The sequence below is a fragment of the Bombina bombina genome, chromosome 7, assembly GCF_027579735.1.
Source record: "Bombina bombina isolate aBomBom1 chromosome 7, aBomBom1.pri, whole genome shotgun sequence".
Taxonomy (NCBI): domain Eukaryota; kingdom Metazoa; phylum Chordata; class Amphibia; order Anura; family Bombinatoridae; genus Bombina; species Bombina bombina.
In genome coordinates, this window is record NC_069505.1 from 240,405,200 (window position 1) to 240,427,586 (window position 22,387).

At 38.7% G+C, this 22,387-nt stretch overlaps 1 protein-coding gene across 1 annotated transcript in view; it reads left to right on the top strand.

Moving 5' to 3' along the window:
* RBSN (rabenosyn, RAB effector) overlaps positions 1-22,387 on the top strand; it is a 190,977-nt gene that overhangs the window by 110,215 nt on the left and 58,375 nt on the right. The window contains exons 10-11 of the mRNA XM_053689352.1: positions 15,969-16,071; positions 16,156-16,257. Coding sequence (XP_053545327.1) covers positions 15,969-16,071; positions 16,156-16,257 — 205 coding nt within the window. The remainder of the gene's footprint in view (positions 1-15,968; positions 16,072-16,155; positions 16,258-22,387) is intronic.

A 22,387-nucleotide genomic window follows, 5' to 3' on the forward strand; every position in this document is an offset into this window, starting at 1 on the left:
ATACCCAGTGACACAATGTATAAGCGATCAGTACAGAGGATTATTATACCCAGTGATATGATGTATATGTGATTAGTACAGAGTGTTATTATACCCAGTGATATGATGTATAGGTGATCAGTACAGAGGGTTATTATACCCAGTGATATGATGTATAAGTGATCAGTACAGAGGGTTATTATACCCAGTGATATGATGTATAAGTGATCAGTACAGAGGGTTATTATACCCAGTGATATGATGTATAAGTGATCAGTACAGAGGGTTATTATACCCAGTGATATGATGTATAATTGATCAGTACAGAGGGTTATTATACCCAGTGACTCAATGTATAAGTGATCAGTACAGAGGGTTATTATACCCAGTGATATGATGTATAAGTGATCAGTACAGAGTGTTATTATACCCAGTGATATGATGTATAAGTGATCAGTACAGAGGGTTATTATACCCAGTGATATGATGTATAAGTGATCAGAACAGAGAGTCATTATACCCAGTGATATGATGTATAAGTGATCAGTACAGAGGGTTATTAACTTATTATACCCAATTATATGATGTATAAGTGATCAGTACAGACGGTTATTATACCCAATGATATGATGTATAAGTGATCAGTAAAGATGGTTATTATACCCAATGATATGATGTATAAGTGATCAGTACAGAGGGTTATTATACCCAGTAACACAATGTATTAGTGATCAGTACAGAGGGTTATTATACCCAGTGATATGATGTATTAGTGATCAGTACAGAGGGTTATTATACCCAATGATATGATGTATAAGTGATCAGTACAGAGGGTTATTATACCCAGTGACACAATGTATTAGTGATCAGTACAGAGGGTTATTATACCCAGTGATATGATGTATTAGTGATCAGTACAGAGGGTTATTATACCCAGTGATATGATGTATTAGTGATCAGTACAGAGGGTTATTATACCCAGTGACACAATGTATTGGTGATCAGTACAGACGGTTATTATACCCAGTGATATGATGTACAGGGAGTGCAGAATTATTAGGCAAGTTGTATTTTTGAGGATTAATTTTATTATTGAACAACCATGTTCTTAATGAAACCAAAAAACTCATTAATATCAAAGCTGAATAGTTTTGGAAGTAGTTTTTAGTTTGTTTTTAGTTATAGCTATTTTAGGGGGATATCTGTGTGTGCAGGTGACTATTACTGTGCATAATTATTAGGCACCTATACTGTATCATTATTCCTCTCACTCACTTATACTGTCTCATTATCGCTCTCATTCACCTATACTGTCTCATTATCCCTCTTACTCACCTATACGATCTCATTATCCCTCTCACTCACCTATACTATCTAATTTTTCATCTTACTCACCTATACTGTCTCGGTTTTCCTCTCATTCACTTATACTGTCTCATTATCCTTCTCATTCACCTATACTGTATCATTATCCCTCTCACTCACCTATACTGTCTCATTATTCCTCTCACTCACCTATACTATCTCATTATCCCTCACAATCTAGGATGCTGTCTCATTATCCTTCTCACTCACCTATAATGCCTCATTATCCCTCTCACTCACCTATAGTGTCTAAAATTCCCACTCAATAAACTTTTCTGTCTCATTATCCCACTCATTCACCTAGTGTCTCATCATTCCTCTCACTCACCTATACTGTCTCATCCCTTTCACTCACCTATACTGTCTCATTATCCCTCTTACGCAACTATACTGTCTCATTATCCCTCTCACTCACTAATGTCTAATTATCCCTCTCATTCCCCTATACTGTCTCATAGTCCCTCTCACTCACCTATACTGCCTCATTATCCCTCTCACTCACCTATATTGTCTCATTATCCCTCTTTCTTAAGTATACTGTCTCATAATCCTTCTGACTTATCCCTATACTGTGTCATTATCCCTCTCACTCACATATACCGTCTCATTATCCCTCTCACTCACCTATACTGTCTCATTATCCCTCTCAATCACCTATAGTCTCATTAAACCTCTTACTTAAGTATACTGTCTCATTATCATTTTGACGTACAGGGAGTGCAGAATTATTAGGCAAGTTGTATTTTTGAGGATTAATTTTATTATTGAACAACAACCATGTTCTCAATGAACCCAAAAAACTCATTAATATCAAAGCTGAATAGTTTTGGAAGTAGTTTTTAGTTTGTTTTTAGTTATAACTATTTTAGGGGGATATCTGTGTGTGCAGGTGACTATTACTGTGCATAATTATTAGGCAACTTAACAAAAAACAAATATATACCCATTTCAATTATTTATTTTTACCAGTGAAACCAATATAACATCTCAACATTCACAAATATACATTTCTGACATTCAAAAACAAAACAAAAACAAATCAGTGACCAATATAGCCACCTTTCTTTGCAAGGACACTCAAAAGCCTGCCATCCATGGATTCTGTCAGTGTTTTGATCTGTTCACCATCAACATTGCGTGCAGCAGCAACCACAGCCTCCCAGACACTGTTCAGAGAGGTGTACTGTTTTCCCTCCTTGTAAATCTCACATTTGATGATGGACTACAGGTTCTCAATGGGGTTCAGATCAGGTGAACAAGGAGGCCATGTCATTAGATTTTCTTCTTTTATACCCTTTCTTGCCAGCCACGCTGTGGAGTACTTGGACGCGTGTGATGGAGCATTGTCCTGCATGAAAATCATGTTTTTCTTGAAGGATGCAGACTTCTTCCTGTACCACTGCTTGAAGAAGGTGTCTTCCAGAAACTAGCAGTAGGACTGGGAGTTGAGCTTGACTCCATCCTCAACCCGAAAAGGCCCCACAAGCTCATCTTTGATGATACCAGCCCAAACCAGTACTCCACCTCCACCTTGCTGGCGTCTGAGTCGGACTGGAGCTCTCTGCCCTTTACCAATCCAGCCACGGGCCCATCCATCTGGCCCATCAAGACTCACTCTCATTTCATCAGTACATAAAACCTTAGAAAAATCAGTCTTGAGATATTTCTTGGCCCAGTCTTGACATTTCAGCTTGTGTGTCTTGTTCAGTGGTGGTCGTCTTTCAGCCTTCCTTACCTTGGCCATGTCTCTGAGTATTGCACACCTTGTGCTTTTGGGCACTCCAGTGATGTTGCAGCTCTGAAATATGGCCAAACTGGTGGCAAGTGGCATCTTGGCAGCTGCACGCTTGACTTTTCTCAGTTCATGGGCAGTTATTTTGCGCCTTGGTTTTTCCACACGCTTCTTGCGACCCTGTTGACTATTTTGAATGAAACGCTTGATTGTTCGATGATCACGCTTCAGAAGCTTTGCAATTTTAAGAGTGCTGCATCCCTCTGCAATATATCTCACTATTTTTGACTTTTCTGAGCCTGTCAAGTCCTTCTTTTGACCCATTTTGCCAAAGGAAAGGAAGTTGCCTAATAATTATGCACACCTGATATAGGGTGTTGATGTCATTAGACCACATCCCTTCTCATTACAGAGATGCACATCACCTAATATGCTTAATTGGTAGTAGGCTTTCGAGCCTATACAGCTTGGAGTAAGACAACATGCATAAAGAGGATGATGTGGTCAAAATACTCATTTGCCTAATAATTCTGCACACAGTGTATAAGTGATCAGTACAGACGGTTATTATACCCAGTGACACAATGTATAAGTGATCAGTACAGAGGGTTATTATACCCAGTGATATGATGTATAAGTGATCAGTACAGACGGTTATTATACCCAGTGATATGATGTATAAGTGATCAGTAAAGATGGTTATTATACCCAGTGATATGATGTATAAGTGATCAGTACAGAGGGTTATTATACCCAGTGATATGATGTATAAGTGATCAGTACAGAGGGTTATTATACCCAGTGACACAATGTATAAGTGATCAGTACAGAGGGTTATTATACCCAGTGATATGATGTATTAGTGATCAGTACAGACGGTTATTATACCCAGTGACACAATGTATTAGTGATCAGTACAGAGGGTTATTATACCCAGTGATATGATGTATAAGTGATCAGTACAGAGGTTTATTATACCCAGTGACACAGTGTATAAGTGATCAGTACAGAGGGTTATTATACCCAGTGATATGATGTATAAGTGATCAGTAAAGATGGTTATTATACCCAGTGATATGATGTATAAGTGATCAGTACAGAGGGTTATTATACCCAGTGATATGATGTATAAGTGATCAGTACAGTTGGTTATTATACCCAGTGATATGATGTATAAGTGATCAGTACAGACGGTTATTATACCCAGTGATATGATGTATAAGTGATCAGTACAGAGGGTTATTATACCCAGTGATATGATGTATAAGTGATCAGTACAGAGGGTTATTATACCCAATGATATGATGTATAAATGATCAGCACAGAGGGTTATTATACCCAGTGATATGATGTATAAGTGATTAGTACAGAGGGTTATTATACCCAGTGATATGATGTATAAGTGATCAGTACAGAGGGTTATTATACCCAGTGATATGATGTATAAGTGATCAGTACAGAGGGTTATTATACCCAGTGATATGATGTAGAAGTGATCAGCACAGAGGGTTATTATACCCAATGATATGATGTATAAGTGATCAGTACAGAGGGTTATTATACCCAGTGATATGATGTATAAGTGATCAGTACAGAGGGTTATTATACCCAGTGATATGATGTAGAAGTGATCAGCACAGAGGGTTATTATACCCAATGATATGATGTATAAGTGATCAGTACAGAGGGTTATTATACCCAGTGATATGATGTATAAGTGATCAGTACAGAGGGTTATTATATCCAGTGATATGATGTATAAGTGATCAGTACAGAGGGTTATTATACCCAGTGACATGATGTATAAGTGATTAGTACAGAGGGTTATTATACCCAGTGATATGATGTATAAGTGATCAGTACAGAGGGTTATTATACCCAGTGATATGATGTATAAGTGATCAGTACAGAGGGTTATTATACCCAGTGATATGATGTATAAGTGATCAGTACAGAGGGTTATTATACCCAGTGACATGATGTATAAGTGATTAGTACAGAGGGTTATTATACCCAGTGATATGATGTATAAGTGATCAGTACAGAGGGTTATTATACCCAGTGATATGATGTATAAGTGATCAGTACAGAGGGTTATTATACCCAGTGATATGATGTATAAGTGATCAGTACAGAGGGTTATTATACCCAGTGATATGATGTATAAGTGATCAGTACAGACGGTTATTATACCCAGTGACACAATGTATAAGTGATCAGTACAGAGGGTTATTATACCCAGTGATATGATGTATAAGTGATCAGTACAGAGGGTTATTATACCCAGTGATATGATTTATAAGTGATCAGTACAGAGGGTTATTATACCCAGTGATATGATGTATAAGTGATCAGTACAGAGGGTTATTATACCCAGTGATATGATGTATAAGTGATCAGTACAGAGGGTTATTATACCCAATGATATGATGTATAAATGATCAGCACAGAGGGTTATTATACCCAGTGATATGATGTATAAGTGATTAGTACAGAGGGTTATTATACCCAGTGATATGATGTATAAGTGATCAGTACAGAGGGTTATTGTATAAGTGATCAGTACAGAGGGTTATTATACCCAGTGATATGATGTAGAAGTGATCAGCACAGAGGGTTATTATACCCAATGATATGATGTATAAGTGATCAGTACAGAGGGTTATTATACCCAGTGATATGATGTATAAGTGATCAGTACAGAGGGTTATTATACCCAGTGATATGATGTAGAAGTGATCAGCACAGAGGGTTATTATACCCAATGATATGATGTATAAGTGATCAGTACAGAGGGTTATTATACCCAGTGATATGATGTATAAGTGATCAGTACAGAGGGTTATTATATCCAGTGATATGATGTATAAGTGATCAGTACAGAGGGTTATTATACCCAGTGACATGATGTATAAGTGATTAGTACAGAGGGTTATTATACCCAGTGATATGATGTATAAGTGATCAGTACAGAGGGTTATTATACCCAGTGATATGATGTATAAGTGATCAGTACAGAGGGTTATTATACCCAGTGATATGATGTATAAGTGATCAGTACAGAGGGTTATTATACCCAGTGACATGATGTATAAGTGATTAGTACAGAGGGTTATTATACCCAGTGATATGATGTATAAGTGATCAGTACAGAGGGTTATTATACCCAGTGATATGATGTATAAGTGATCAGTACAGAGGGTTATTATACCCAGTGATATGATGTATAAGTGATCAGTACAGAGGGTTATTATACCCAGTGATATGATGTATAAGTGATCAGTACAGAGGGTTATTATACCCAGTGATATGATGTATAAGTGATCAGTACAGAGGGTTATTATACCCAGTGATATGATGTATAAGTGATCAGTACAGAGGGTTATTATACCCAGTGATATGATTTATAAGTGATCAGTACAGAGGGTTATTATATCCAGTGACACAATGTATAAGTGATCAGTACAGAGGGTTATTATACCCAGTGATATGATGTATAAGTGATCAGTACAGAGGGTTATTATACCCAGTGATATGATGTATAAGTGATCAGTACAGAGGGTTATTATACCCAGTGACTCAATGTATAATTGATCAGTACAGAGGGTTATTATACCCAGTGATATGATGTATAAGTGATCAGTACAGAGGGTTATTATACCCAGTGATATGATGTATAAGTGATCAGTACAGAGGGTTATTATACCCAGTGATATGATGTATAAGTGATCAGTACAGAGGGTTATTATACCCAGTGATATGATGTATAAGTGATTAGTACAGAGGGTTATTATACCCAGTGATATGATGTATAAGTGATCAGTACAGAGGGTTATTATACCCAGTGATATGATGTATAAGTGATCAGTACAGAGGGTTATTATACCCAGTGATATGATGTATAAGTGATCAGTACAGAGGGTTATTATACCCAGTGATATGATGTATAAGTGATCAGTACAGAGGGTTATTATACCCAGTGACATGATGTATAAGTGATTAGTACAGAGGGTTATTATACCCAGTGATATGATGTATAAGTGATCAGTACAGAGGGTTATTATACCCAGTGATATGATGTATAAGTGATCAGTACAGAGGGTTATTATACCCAGTGATATGATGTATAAGTGATCAGTACAGAGGGTTATTATACCCAGTGACATGATGTATAAGTGATTAGTACAGAGGGTTATTATACCCAGTGATATGATGTATAAGTGATCAGTACAGAGGGTTATTATACCCAGTGATATGATGTATAAGTGATCAGTACAGAGGGTTATTATACCCAGTGATATGATGTATAAGTGATCAGTACAGAGGGTTATTATACCCAGTAATATGATGTATAAGTGATCAGTACAGAGGGTTATTATACCCAGTGATATGATGTATAAGTGATCAGTACAGAGGGTTATTATACCCAGTGATATGATGTATAAGTGATCAGTACAGAGGGTTATTATACCCAGTGATATGATTTATAAGTGATCAGTACAGAGGGTTATTATATCCAGTGACACAATGTATAAGTGATCAGTACAGAGGGTTATTATACCCAGTGATATGATGTATAAGTGATCAGTACAGAGGGTTATTATACCCAGTGATATGATGTATAAGTGATCAGTACAGAGGGTTATTATACCCAGTGACTCAATGTATAATTGATCAGTACAGAGGGTTATTATACCCAGTGATATGATGTATAAGTGATCAGTACAGAGGGTTATTATACCCAGTGATATGATGTATAAGTGATCAGTACAGAGGGTTATTATACCCAGTGATATGATGTATAAGTGATCAGTACAGAGGGTTATTATACCCAGTGACATGATGTATAAGTGATTAGTACAGAGGGTTATTATACCCAGTGATATGATGTATAAGTGATCAGTACAGAGGGTTATTATACCCAGTGATATGATGTATAAGTGATCAGTACAGAGGGTTATTATACCCAGTGATATGATGTATAAGTGATCAGTACAGAGGGTTATTATACCCAGTGATATGATGTATAAGTGATCAGTACAGAGGGTTATTATACCCAGTGATATGATGTATAAGTGATCAGTACAGAGGGTTATTATACCCAGTGATATGATGTATAAGTGATCAGTACAGAGGGTTATTATACCCAGTGATATGATTTATAAGTGATCAGTACAGAGGGTTATTATATCCAGTGACACAATGTATAAGTGATCAGTACAGAGGGTTATTATACCCAGTGATATGATGTATAAGTGATCAGTACAGAGGGTTATTATACCCAGTGATATGATGTATAAGTGATCAGTACAGAGGGTTATTATACCCAGTGACTCAATGTATAATTGATCAGTACAGAGGGTTATTATACCCAGTGATATGATGTATAAGTGATCAGTACAGAGGGTTATTATACCCAGTGATATGATGTATAAGTGATCAGTACAGAGGGTTATTCTACCCAGTGATATGATGTATAATTGATCAGTACAGTGGGTTATTATACCCAGTGACACAATGTATAAGTGATCAGTACAGAGGGTTATTATACCCAGTGATATGATGTATAAGTGATCAGTACAGAGGGTTATTATACCCAGTGACACAATGTATAATTGATCAGTACAGAGGGTTATTATACCCAGTGATATGATGTATAATTGATCAGTACAGAGGGTTATTATACCCAGTGACTCAATGTATAATTGATCAGTACAGAGGGTTATTATACCCAGTGATATGATGTATAAGTGATCAGTACAGAGGGTTATTATACCCAGTGATATGATGTATAAGTGATCAGCACAGAGGGTTATTATACCCAGTGATATGATGTATAAGTGATCAGTACAGAGGGTTATTATACCTAGTGATATGATGTATAAGTGATCAGTACAGAGGGTTATTATACCCAGTGACACAATGCATAAGTGATCAGTACAGAGGGTTATTATACCCAGTGATATGATGTATAAGTGATCAGTACAGTACAGGGTCCTGAGCAATTGCATGCGTATCACCCTAGTGGGTGTAATTGTGTCTGCATGTAATTGCTCAGGAGTGTCACTAGTGGGTGTAATTGTATCTGCATGTAATTGCTCAGGAGTGTCACTAGTGGGTGTAATTGTATCAGCATGTAATTGCTCAGGAGTGTCACTAGTGGATGTAATTGAATCAGCATGTGATTGCTCAGGAGTGTCATAGTGGATGTAATTGCTCAGGAGTGTCACTAGTGGATGTAATTGAATAAGCATGTAATTTCTCAAGAGTGTCACTAGTGGGCATAATTGTATCAGCATGTAATTGCCCAGTAATGTCACTAGTGGGTGCAATTTTATCAGCATGTAATTGCCCAGTAATGTCACTAGTGGGTGTAATTGTATCAGCATGTAATTGTTCAGGAGTGGCACCAGTTGATGTATTTGAATCAGCATGTAATTGCTCAGGAGTGTCACTAGTGGGTGTAATTGTATCAGCATGTGATTTCTCAGGAGTGTCACTAGTGGGTGTAATTGTATCAGCATGTGATTGCTCAGGAGTGTCACTAGTGGGTGTAATTGTGTCAGCATGTGATTGCTCAGTTGTGTCACTAGTGTGTGTAATTGGATCAGCATGTAATTGCTCAGGAGTGTCACTAGTTGGTGTAATTGTATCAGCATGTGATTGCTCAGGAGTGTCACTAGTGGGTGTAATTGTATCAGCATGTGATTGCTCAGTTGTGTCACTAGTGTGTGTAATTGGATCAGCATGTAATTGCTCAGCAATGTCACTAGTGGGTGTAATTGTATCAGCATGTGATTGCTCAGGAGTGTCACTAGTGGGTGTAATTGTATCAGCATGTGATTGCTCAGGAGTGTCACTAGTGGGTGTAATTGTACCAGCATGTAATTGCCCAGTAATGTCACTAGTGGGTATAATTGTATCAGCATGTAATAGCTCAGGAGTGTCACTAGTGGGTGTAATTGTATCAGCATGTAATTGCTCAGGAGTGTCACTAGTGGGTGTAATTGTATCAGCATGTGATTGCTCAGGAGTGTCACTAGTGGGTGTAATTGTATGAGCATGTAATTGCTTAGGAGTGTCACTAGTGGGTGTACTTGTATCAGCATGTAATTGCTTAAGAGTGTCGCTAGTGGGCATAATTGTATCAGCATGTGATTGCTCAGTTGTGTCACTAGTGGGTGCAATTGTATCAGCATGTGATTGCTCAGTTGTGTCACTAGTGGGTGCAATTGTATCAGCATATAATTCCCTAATGGACATAATTGTGCATGCTACTGTCAGAAAGTTATGACAACTTGGTAATAAAAATAAACTACTCTAAGAGAGAGCAATCTGTTCTGTTAGATAATGTCTGAGTCAGGCAGAATATTAGTAGCTCACATGTTTTTTATGACTTGATGTTTTCTAGTAAGAAGATTTTGATACTGGGCTTGAATGAGTACAGAGGGTTATTATACCCAGTGATATGATGTATAAGTGATCAGTACAGAGGGTTATTATACCCAGTGATATGATGTATAAGTGATCAGTACAGAGGGTTATTATACCCAGTGACACAATGTATTAGTGATCAGTACAGAGGGTTATTATACCCAGTGATATGATGTATAAGTGATCAGTACAGAGGGTTATTATACCCAGTGATATGATGTATAAGTGATCAGTACAGAGGGTTATTATACCCAGTGATATGATGTATAAGTGATCAGTACAGAGGGTTATTATACCCAATGATATGATGTATAAGTGATCAGTAAAGATGGTTATTATACCCAGTGATATGATGTATAAGTGATCAGTACAGAGGGTTATTATACCCAGTGATATGATGTATAAGTGATCAGTACAGAGGGTTATTATACCCAATGATATGATGTATAAGTGATCAGTAAAGATGGTTATTATACCCAGTGATATGATGTATAAGTGATCAGTACAGAGGGTTATTATACCCAGTGATATGATGTATAAGTGATCAGTACAGAGAGTTATTATACCCAGTGATATGATGTATAAGTGATCAGTACAGAGGGTTATTATACCCAGTGATATGATGTATAAGTGATCAGTACAGAGGGTTATTCTACCCAGTGATATGATGTATAAGTGATCAGTACAGAGGGTTATTATACCTAGTGATATGATTTATAAGTGATCAGTACAGAGTGTTATTATACCCAGTGATATGATGTATAAGTGATCAGTACAGAGGGTTATTCTACCCAGTGATATGATGTATAATTGATCAGTACAGAGGGTTATTATACCCAGTGATATGATGTATAAGTGATCAGTACAGAGGGTTATTATACCCAGTGATATGATGTATAAGTGATCAGTACAGAGGGTTATTATACCCAGTGATATGATGTATAAGTGATCAGTACAGAGGGTTATTATACCCAGTGATATGATGTATAAGTGATCAGTACAGAGGGTTATTATACCTAGTGATATGATTTATAAGTGATCAGTACAGAGTGTTATTATACCCAGTGATATGATGTATAAGTGATCAGTACAGAGGGTTATTATATCCAGTGACACAATGTATAAGTGATCAGTACAGAGGGTTATTATACCCAGTGATATGATGTATAAGTGATCAGTACAGAGGGTTATTATACCCAGTGATATGATGTATAAGTGATCAGTACAGATGGTTATTATACCCAGTGATATGATGTATAAGTGATCAGTACAGAGGGTTATTATACCCAATGATATGATGTATAAGTGATCAGCACAGAGGTTTATTATACCCAGTGATATGATGTATAAGTGATCAGTACAGAGGGTTATTATACCCAGTGATATGATGTATAAGTGATCAGTACAGAGGGTTATTATACCCAGTGATATGATGTATAATTGATCAGTACAGAGGGTTATTATACCCAGTGACTCAATGTATAAGTGATCAGTACAGAGGGTTATTATACCCAGTGATATGATGTATAAGTGATCAGTACAGAGGGTTATTATACCCAGTGACTCAATGTATAAGTGATCAGTACAGAGTGTTATTATACCCAGTGATATGATGTATAAGTGATCAGTACAGAGGGTTATTATACCCAGTGATATGATGTATAAGTGATCAGTACAGATGGTTATTATACCCAGTGATATGATGTATAATTGATCAGTACAGAGGGTTATTATACCCAGTGACTCAATGTATAAGTGATCAGTACAGAGGGTTATTATACCCAGTGATATGATGTATAAGTGATCAGTACAGAGTGTTATTATACCCAGTGATATGATGTATAAGTGATCAGTACAGAGGGTTATTATACCCAGTGATATGATGTATAAGTGATCAGTACAGAGGGTTATTATACCCAGTGATATGATGTATAAGTGATCAGTACAGAGGGCTATTATACCCAGTGACACAATGTATAAGTGATCAGTACAGAGTGTTATTATACCCAGTGATATGATGTATAAGTGATCAGTACAGAGGGTTATTATACCCAGTGATATGATGTATAAGTGATCAGTACAGAGGGTTATTATACCCAGTGATATGATATATAAGTGATCAGTACAGAGGGTTATTATACCCAGTGACACAGTGTATAAGTGATCAGTACAGAGGGTTATTATACCCAGTGATATGATGTATAAGTGATCAGTACAGAGGGTTATTATACCCAGTGACACAATGTATAAGTGATCAGTACAGAGTGTTATTATACCCAGTGATATGATGTATAAGTGATCAGCACAGAGGGTTATTATACCCAGTGATATGATGTATAAGTGATCAGTACAGAGGGTTATTATACCCAATGATATGATGTATAAGTGATCAGCACAGAGGTTTATTATACCCAGTGATATGATGTATAAGTGATCAGTACAGAGGGTTATTATACCCAGTGATATGATGTATAACTGATCAGTACAGAGGGTTATTATACCCAGTGATATGATGTATAGGTGATCAGTACAGAGGGTTATTATACCCAATGATATGATGTATAAGTGATTAGTACAGAGGGTTATTATACCCAGTGACATGATGTATAAGTGATCAGTACAGAGAGTTATTATACCCAGTGATATGATGTATAAGTGATCAGTACAGAGGGTTATTATACCCAGTGATATGATGTATAAGTGATCAGTACAGAGGGTTATTATACCCAGTGATATGATGTATAAGTGATCAGTACAGAGGGTTATTATACCCAGTGACTCAATGTATAAGTGATCAGTACAGAGTGTTATTATACCCAGTGATATGATGTATAAGTGATCAGCACAGAGGGTTATTATACCTAGTGATATGATGTATAAGTGATTAGCACAGAGTGTTATTATACCCATTGATATGATGTATAAGTGATCAGTACAGAGGGTTATTATACCCAGTGACACAATGTATTAGTGATCAGTACAATGGGTTATTATACCCAGTGATATGATGTATAAGTGATCAGTACAGAGGGTTATTATACCCAGTGACTCAATGTATAAGTGATCAGTACAGAGTGTTATTATACCCAGTGATATGATGTATAAGTGATCAGTACAGAGGGTTATTCTACCCAGTGATATGATTTATAAGTGATCAGCACAGAGGGTTATTATACCCAGTGATATGATGTATAAGTGATCAGTACAGAGGGTTATTATACCCAGTGATATGATGTATATGTGATTAGTACAGAGGGTTATTATACCCAGTGACATGATGTATAAGTGATCAGTACAGAGGGTTATTATACCCAGTAATATGATGTATAAGTGATCAGCACAGAGGGTTATTATACCCAGTGATATGATGTATAAGTGATCAGTACAGAGGGTTATTATACCTAGTGATATGATGTATAAGTGATCAGTACAGAGGGTTATTATACCCAGTGACACAATGTATAAGTGATCAGTACAGAGGGTTATTATACCTAGTGATATGATGTATAAGTGATCAGTACAGAGCGTTATTATACCCAGTGATATGATGTATAAGTGATCAGTACAGTTGGTTATTATACCCAGTGATATGATGTATAAGTGATCAGTACAGACGGTTATTATACCCAGTGATATGATGTATAAGTGATCAGTACAGAGGGTTATTATACCCAGTGATATGATGTATAAGTGATCAGTACAGAGGGTTATTATACCTAGTGATATGATGTATAAGTGATCAGTACAGAGGGTTATTATACCCAGTGACACAATGTATAAGTGATCAGTACAGAGGGTTATTATACCTAGTGATATGATGTATAAGTGATCAGTACAGAGGGTTATTATACCCAGTGATATGATGTATAAGTGATCAGTACAGTACAGGGTCCTGAGCAATTGCATGCGTATCACCCTAGTGGGTGTAATTGTATCTGCATGTAATTGCTCAGGAGTGTCACCAGTGGGTGTAATTGTATCTGCATGTAATTGCTCAGGAGTGTCACTAGTGGATGTAATTGAATCAGCATGTGATTGCTCAGGAGTGTCACTAGTGGATGTAATTGAATAAGCATGTAATTGCTCGAGAGTGTCACTAGTGGGCATAATTGTATCAGCATGTAATTGCCCAGTAGTTTCACTAGTGGGTGTAATTTTATCACCATGTAATTGCCCAGTAATGTCACTAGTGGGTGTAATTGTATCAGCATGTAATTGTTCAGGAGTGGCACCAGTTGATGTATTTGAATCAGCATGTAATTGCTCAGGAGTGTCACTAGTGGGTGTAATTGTATCAGCATGTGATTGCTCAGGAATGTCACTAGTCGGTGTAATTGTATCAGCATGTAATTGCTCAGGAGTGTCACTAGTGGATGTAATTGAATCAGCATGTGATTGCTCAGGAGTGTCACTAGTGGATGTAATTGAATAAGCATGTAATTGCTCGAGAGTGTCACTAGTGGGCATAATTGTATCAGCATGTAATTGCCCAGTAGTTTCACTAGTGGGTGTAATTTTATCACCATGTAATTGCCCAGTAATGTCACTAGTGGGTGTAATTGTATCAGCATGTAATTGTTCAGGAGTGGCACCAGTTGATGTATTTGAATCAGCATGTAATTGCTCAGGAGTGTCACTAGTGGGTGTAATTGTATCAGCATGTGATTGCTCAGGAGTGTCACTAGTGGGTGTAATTGTATCAGCATGTGATTGCTCAGGAATGTCACTAGTCGGTGTAATTGTATCAGCATGTGATTGCTCAAGAATGTCACTAGTGGGTGTAATTGTATCAGCATGTGATTGCTCAGGAGTGTCACTAGTGGGTGTAATTGTACTAGCGTGTAATTGCCCAGTAATGTCACTAGTGGGTATAATTGTATCAGCATGTAATAGCTCAGGAGTGTTACTAGTGGGTGTAATTGTATCAGCATGTGATTGCTCAGTAGTGTCACTAGTGGGTGTAATTGTATCAGCATGTGATTGCTCAGGAGTGTCACTAGTGGGTGTAATTGTATGAGCATGTAATTGCTCAGGAGTGTCACTAGTGGGTGTAATTGTATGAGCATGTAATTGCTCAGGAGTGTCACTAGTGGGTGTACTTGTATCAGCATGTAATTGCTCAGGAGTGTCACTAGTGGGCATACTTGTATCAGCATGTAATTGCTTAAGAGTGTCGCTAGTGGGCATAATTGTATCAGCATGTGATTGCTCAGTTGTGTCACTAGTGGGTGCAATTGTATCAGCATGTGATTGCTCAGTTGTGTCACTAGTGGGTGCAATTGTATCAGCATATAATTCCCTAATGGACATAATTGTGCATGCTACTGTCAGAGAGTTATGACAACTTGGTAATAAAAATAAACTACTCTAAGAGAGAGCAATCTGTTCTGTTAGATAATGTCTGAGTCAGGCAGAATATTAGTAGCTCACATGTTTTTTATGACTTGATGTTTTCTAGTAAGAAGATTTTGATACTGGGCTTGAATGAGGAACCCAAACCTCACCCTAAATCTCAGCAGCTTCAGAAGAGAGTGAGACACTCGGCCACCTTGTTTGTACAGGTATGATCTTCCTGCTGACCGATATGTCCACACTTTTAACTCATGAGTCAGAGATGGATCTGACTTTGTTTTTCTCTTGTTTAGGAAAAGCTCCTGGGTTTAATGTCTCTGCCAACACGAGAAAAATATGAGGAGCTGAAAGAGAAGCGTAAACTGGAAAATGAGCAGAGAATGCAAAGAGAGCAGGTAAGGGGATTATATATATATATATATATATATATATATATATATATATATATATATATATATATATATATATATATATATATATATATATATATATATAACAGACACACACACACACACATCGATAACATAATTTATGCTTACCTGATAAATTCCTTTCTTCTGTTGTGTGATCAGTCCACGGGTCATCATTACTTCTGGGATATAACTCCTCCCCAACAGGAAATGCAAGAGGATTCACCCAGCAGAGCTGATATAGCTCCTCCCCTCTACGTCAGTCCCAGTCATTCGACCAAGAATCAACGAGAAAGGAGTAACCAAGGGTGAAGTGGTGACTGGAGTATAATTTAAAAGATATTTACCTGCCTTAAAAACAGGGCGGGCCGTGGACTGATCACACAACAGAAGAAAGGAATTTATCAGGTAAGCATAAATTATGTTTTCTTCTGTTATGTGTGATCAGTCCACGGGTCATCATTACTTCTGGGATACCAATACCAAAGCAAAAGTACACGGATGACGGGAGGGATAGGCAGGCTCATTATACAGAAGGAACCACTGCCTGAAGAACCTTTCTCCCAAAAATAGCCTCCGAAGAAGCAAAAGTGTCAAATTTGTAAAATTTGGAAAAAGTATGAAGCGAAGACCAAGTTGCAGCCTTGCAAATCTGTTCAACAGAGGCCTCATTCTTAAAGGCCCAAGTGGAAGCCACAGCTCTAGTGGAGTGAGCTGTAATTCTTTCAGGAGGCTGCTGTCCAGCAGTCTCATAGGCTAAACGTATTATGCTACGAAGCCAAAACGAGAGAGAGGTAGTAGAAGCTTTTTGACCTCTCCTCTGTCCAGAATAAACGACAAACAGGGAAGAAGTTTGGCGAAAATCTTTAGTTGCCTGTAAGTAGAACTTGAGGGCACGAACTACATCCAGATTGTGTAGAAGACGTTCCTTCTTTGAAGAAGGATTTGGACACAAGGATGGAACGACAATCTCTTGATTGATATTCCTGTTAGTAACTACCTTAGGTAAGAACCCAGGTTTAGTACGCAGAACTACCTTATCTGAGTGAAAAATCAGATAAGGAGAATCACAATGTAATGCTGATAACTCAGAGACTCTTCGAGCCGAGGAAATAGCCATTAAAAACAGAACTTTCCAAGATAACAATTTTATATCAATGGAATGAAGGGGTTCAAATGGAACACCTTGTAAAACGTTAAGAACTAAGTTTAAACTCCATGGCGGAGCAACGGCTTTAAACACAGGCTTGATCCTAGCTAAAGCCTGACAAAAGGCCTGGACGTCTGGATTTTCTGACAGACGCCTGTGTAACAAGATGGACAGAGCTGAAATCTGTCCCTTTAAAGAACTAGCCGATAAACCCTTTTCTAAACCTTCTTGTAGAAAAGACAATATCCTAGGAATCCTAACCTTACTCCAGGAGTAACGTTTGGATTCGCACCAGTATAGGTATTTGCGCCATATTTTATGGTAAATCTTTCTGGTAACAGGCTTCCTAGCCTGGATCAGGGTATCAATAACCGACTCAGAAAAACCACGCTTTGATAAAATCAAGCGTTCAATTTCCAAGCAGTCAGTTTCAGAGAAGTTAGATTTTGATGTTTGAATGGACCCTGTATCAGAAGGTCCTGTCTTAGAGGTAGAGACCAAGGTGGACAGGATTACATGTCCACTAGATCTGCATACCAAGTCCTGCGTGGCCATGCAGGCGCTATTAGAATCACTGATGCTCTCTCCTGTTTGATTTTCGCAATCAATCGAGGAAGCAGCGGGAAGGGTGGAAACACATAAGCCATCCCGAAGTTCCAAGGTGCTGTCAAAGCATCTATCAGAACCGCTCCCGGATCCCTGGATCTGGACCCGTAGTGAGGAAGTTTGGCGTTCTGGCGAGACGCCATGAGATCTATCTCTGGTTTGCCCCAACGTCGAAGTATTTGGGCAAAGATCTCCGGATGAAGTTCCCACTCTCCCGGATGAAAAGTCTGGCGACTCAAGAAATCCGCCTCCCAGTTCTCCACTCCCGGGATGTGGATTGCTGACAGATGGCAAGAGTGAGACTCTGCCCAGCGAATTATCTTTGATACTTCCATCATTGCTAGGGAGCTTCTTGTCCCTCCCTGATGGTTGATGTAAGCTACAGTCGTGATATTGTCCGACTGAAACCTGATGAACCCCTGAGTTGTTAATTGGGGCCAAGCCAGAAGGGCATTGAGAACTGCCCTCAATTCCAGAATGTTTATTGGAAGGAGACTCTCCTCCTGATTCCATAATCCCTGAGTCTTCAGAGAATTCCAGACAGCGCCCCAACCTAGCAGGCTGGCGTCTGTTGTTACGATTGTCCAGTCTGGCCTGCTGAATGGCATCCCCCTGGACAGGTGTGGCCGATAAAGCCACCATAGAAGAGAATTTCTGGTCTCTTGATTCAGATTCAGGGTAGGGGACAAATCTGAGTAATCCCCATTCCACTGACTTAGCATGCACAATTGCAGCGGTCTGAGGTGTAGGCGTGCAAAAGGTACTATGTCCATTGCCGCTACCATTAAGCCGATCACCTCCATGCATTGAGCTACTGACGGGTGTTGAATGGAATGAAGGACACGGCATGCATCTTGAAGCTTTGTTAACCTGTCTTCTGTCAGGTAAATCTTCATTTCTACAGAATCTATAAGAGTCCCCAAGAATGGAACTCTTGTGAGAGGAAAAAGAGAACTCTTCTTTTCGTTCACTTTCCATCCATGCGACCTTAGAAATGCCAGAACTAACTCTGTATGAGACTTGGCAGTTTGAAAGCTTGAAGCTTGTATTAGAATGTCGTCTAGGTACGGAGCTACCGAAATCCCTCGCGGTCTTAGTACCGCTAGAAGGGCACCCAGAACCTTTGTGAAGATTCTTGGGGCCGTAGCCAATCCGAATGGAAGAGCTACAAACTGGTAGTGCCTGTCTAGGAAGGCAAACCGTAGATACCGTTGATGATCTTTGTGAATCGGTATGTGAAGGTAAGCATCTTTTAAATCCACTGTGGTCATGTACTGACCCCTTTGGATCATAGGTAAGATTGTCCGAATAGTTTCCATTTTGAACGATGGAACTCTTAGGAATTTGTTTAGAATCTTTAAATCTAAGATTGGCCTGAAAGTTCCCTCTTTTTTGGGAACCACAAACAGGTTTGAGTAGAACCCTTGTCCTTGTTCCGACCGTGGAACTGGATGGATCACTCCCATTAATAACAGATCTTGTACACAGCGTAGAAACGCTTCTTTCTTTATCTGGTTTGTTGACAACCTTGACAGATGAAATCTCCCTTTTGGTGGAGATAATTTGAAGTCTAGAAGGTATCCCTGAGATATGATCTCCAGCGCCCAGGGATCCTGAACATCTCTTGCCCAGGCCTGGGCGAAGAGAGAAAGTCTGCCCCCCACTAGATCCGGTCCCGGATCGGGGGCTCTCGATTCATGCTGTCTTTGGGGCAGCAGCAGGTTTCCTAGCCTGTTTGCCCTTATTCCAGGACTGGTTAGGTTTCCAGCCTTGCCTGTAACGAGCAACAGCTCCTTCCTGTTTTGGTGCAGTGGAGGTTGACGCTGCTCCTGTTTTGAAATTCCGAAAGGGACGAAAATTAGACTGTCTAGCCTTAGCTTTGGCTTTGTCTTGAGGTAGGGCGTGGCCCTTACCTCCTGTAATGTCAGCGATAATTTCTTTCAAACCGGGCCCAAATAAAGACTGCCCCTTGAAAGGTATATTAAGTAATTTGGACTTAGAAGTAACATCAGCTGACCAGGATTTTAGCCACAGTGCTCTACGTGCCTGTATGGCGAATCCAGAGTTCTTAGCCGTAAGTTTGGTTAAATGTACTACGGCCTCCGAAATGAATGAATTAGCTAGTTTAAGGACTCTAAGCCTGTCCATAATATCGTCTAGCGTAGATGAACTAAGGTTCTCTTCCAGAGACTCAATCCAAAATGCTGCCGCAGCCGTAATCGGCGCGATACATGCAAGGGGTTGCAATATAAAACCTTGTTGAACAAACATTTTCTTAAGGTAACCCTCTAATTTTTTATCCATTGGATCTGAAAAAGCACAGCTATCCTCCACCGGGATAGTGGTACGCTTAGCTAAAGTAGAAACTGCTCCCTCCACCTTAGGGACCGTTTGCCATAAGTCCCGAGTGGTGGCGTCTATTGGAAACATCTTTCTAAATATTGGAGGGGGTGAGAACGGCACACCGGGTCTATCCCACTCCTTAGTAACAATTTCAGTTAATCTCTTAGGTATAGGAAAAACGTCAGTACTCGCCGGTACCGCAAAGTATTTATCCAACCTACACAGTTTCTCTGGTATTGCAACGGTGTTACAATCATTGAGAGCCGCTAAGACCTCCCCTAGTAATACACGGAGGTTCTCCAATTTAAATTTAAAATTTGAAATATCTGAATCCAATCTGTTTGGATCAGAACCGTCACCCACAGAATGAAGCTCTCCGTCCTCATGCTCTGCAAGCTGTGACGCAGTATCAGACATGGCCCTAGTATTGTCAGCGCACTCTGTTCTCACCCCAGAGTGATCACGCTTGCCTCTTAGTTCTGGTAATTTAGACAAAACTTCAGTCATAACAGTAGCCATATCATGTAATGTTATCTGTAATGGCCGCCCAGATGTATTAGGCGCCATAATATCACGCACCTCCCGGGCGGGAGATGCAGGTACTGCCGCGTGAGGCGAGTTAGTCGGCATAACTCTCCCCTCGCAGTTTGGTGAAATTTGTTCACATTGTACAGATTGACTTTTATTTAAAGTAGCATCAATACAGTTAGTACATAAATTTCTATTGGGCTCCACCTTGGCATTGGAACAAATGACACAGATATCTTCCTCTGAGTCAGACATGTTTAACACACTAGCAATAACTTGCAACCTGGTTATAATCTTTTTTAGCAAAAACGTACTGTGCCTCAAAGAGGTACTTAAACGATTAAATGACAGTTGAGATAATGAACTGAAAAACAGTTATAGCATCGACTTTAAAATAACCCAACTTTTAGCAAAGGTTTGTTCCCATTAGTAAATAACAATAACTAAATTTGACATAAAAAATTATAGAGTAACGTATTTATTCACAGTCAATATAAAATTCTCACAGCTCTGCTGAGAGAATGTACCTCCCTTCAAAGAAGTTTGAAGACCCCTGAGATCTGTCAGTGAACCGGATCATGCAAGAAATATAATAGTAGCTGACTGGAAATTTTTGATGCGTAGCAAAAGAGCGCCAAAAACGGCCCCTCCCTCTCACACACAGCAGTGAGGAGAAACGAAACTGTCACAATTTAAAGCAGACAACTGCCAAGTGGAAAATAATGCCCAAACATATATTCACTCAGTACCTCAGCAATGTAAACGATTCTACATTCCAGCAAAAACGTTTAACATGATAATATTTATTAAAAGGATTAGTGACCTTTAACAGAGTAGTTCCGGTGAAATACCATTCCCAGAATACTGAAGTGTATACATACATGTCATTATAACGGTATAGCAGGATTTTCTCATCAATTCCATTCAGAAAATAAAAACTGCTACATACCTCAATGCAGATTCATCTGCCCGCTGTCCCCTGATCTGAAGCCTTTACCTCCCTCAGATGGCCGAGAACAGCAATATGATCTTAACTACTCCGGTTAAAATCATAGTAAAAAACTCTGGTAGATTCTTCTTCAAACTCTGCCAGAGAAGTAATAACACGCTCCGGTGCTATTGTAAAATAACAAACTTTTGATTGAAGTCATAAAAACTAAGTATAATCACCATAGTCCTCTCACACATCCTATCTAGTCGTTGGGTGCAAGAGAATGACTGGGACTGACGTAGAGGGGAGGAGCTATATCAGCTCTGCTGGGTGAATCCTCTTGCATTTCCTGTTGGGGAGGAGTTATATCCCAGAAGTAATGATGACCCGTGGACTGATCACACATAACAGAAGAAATATATATATATATATATAATATATATATATATATATATATATATATATATATATGACACTCACACATCGATATATATATATATATGACAGACACACACACATAGATATATATATGACAGTAGAAAAACTATACAAAAGTA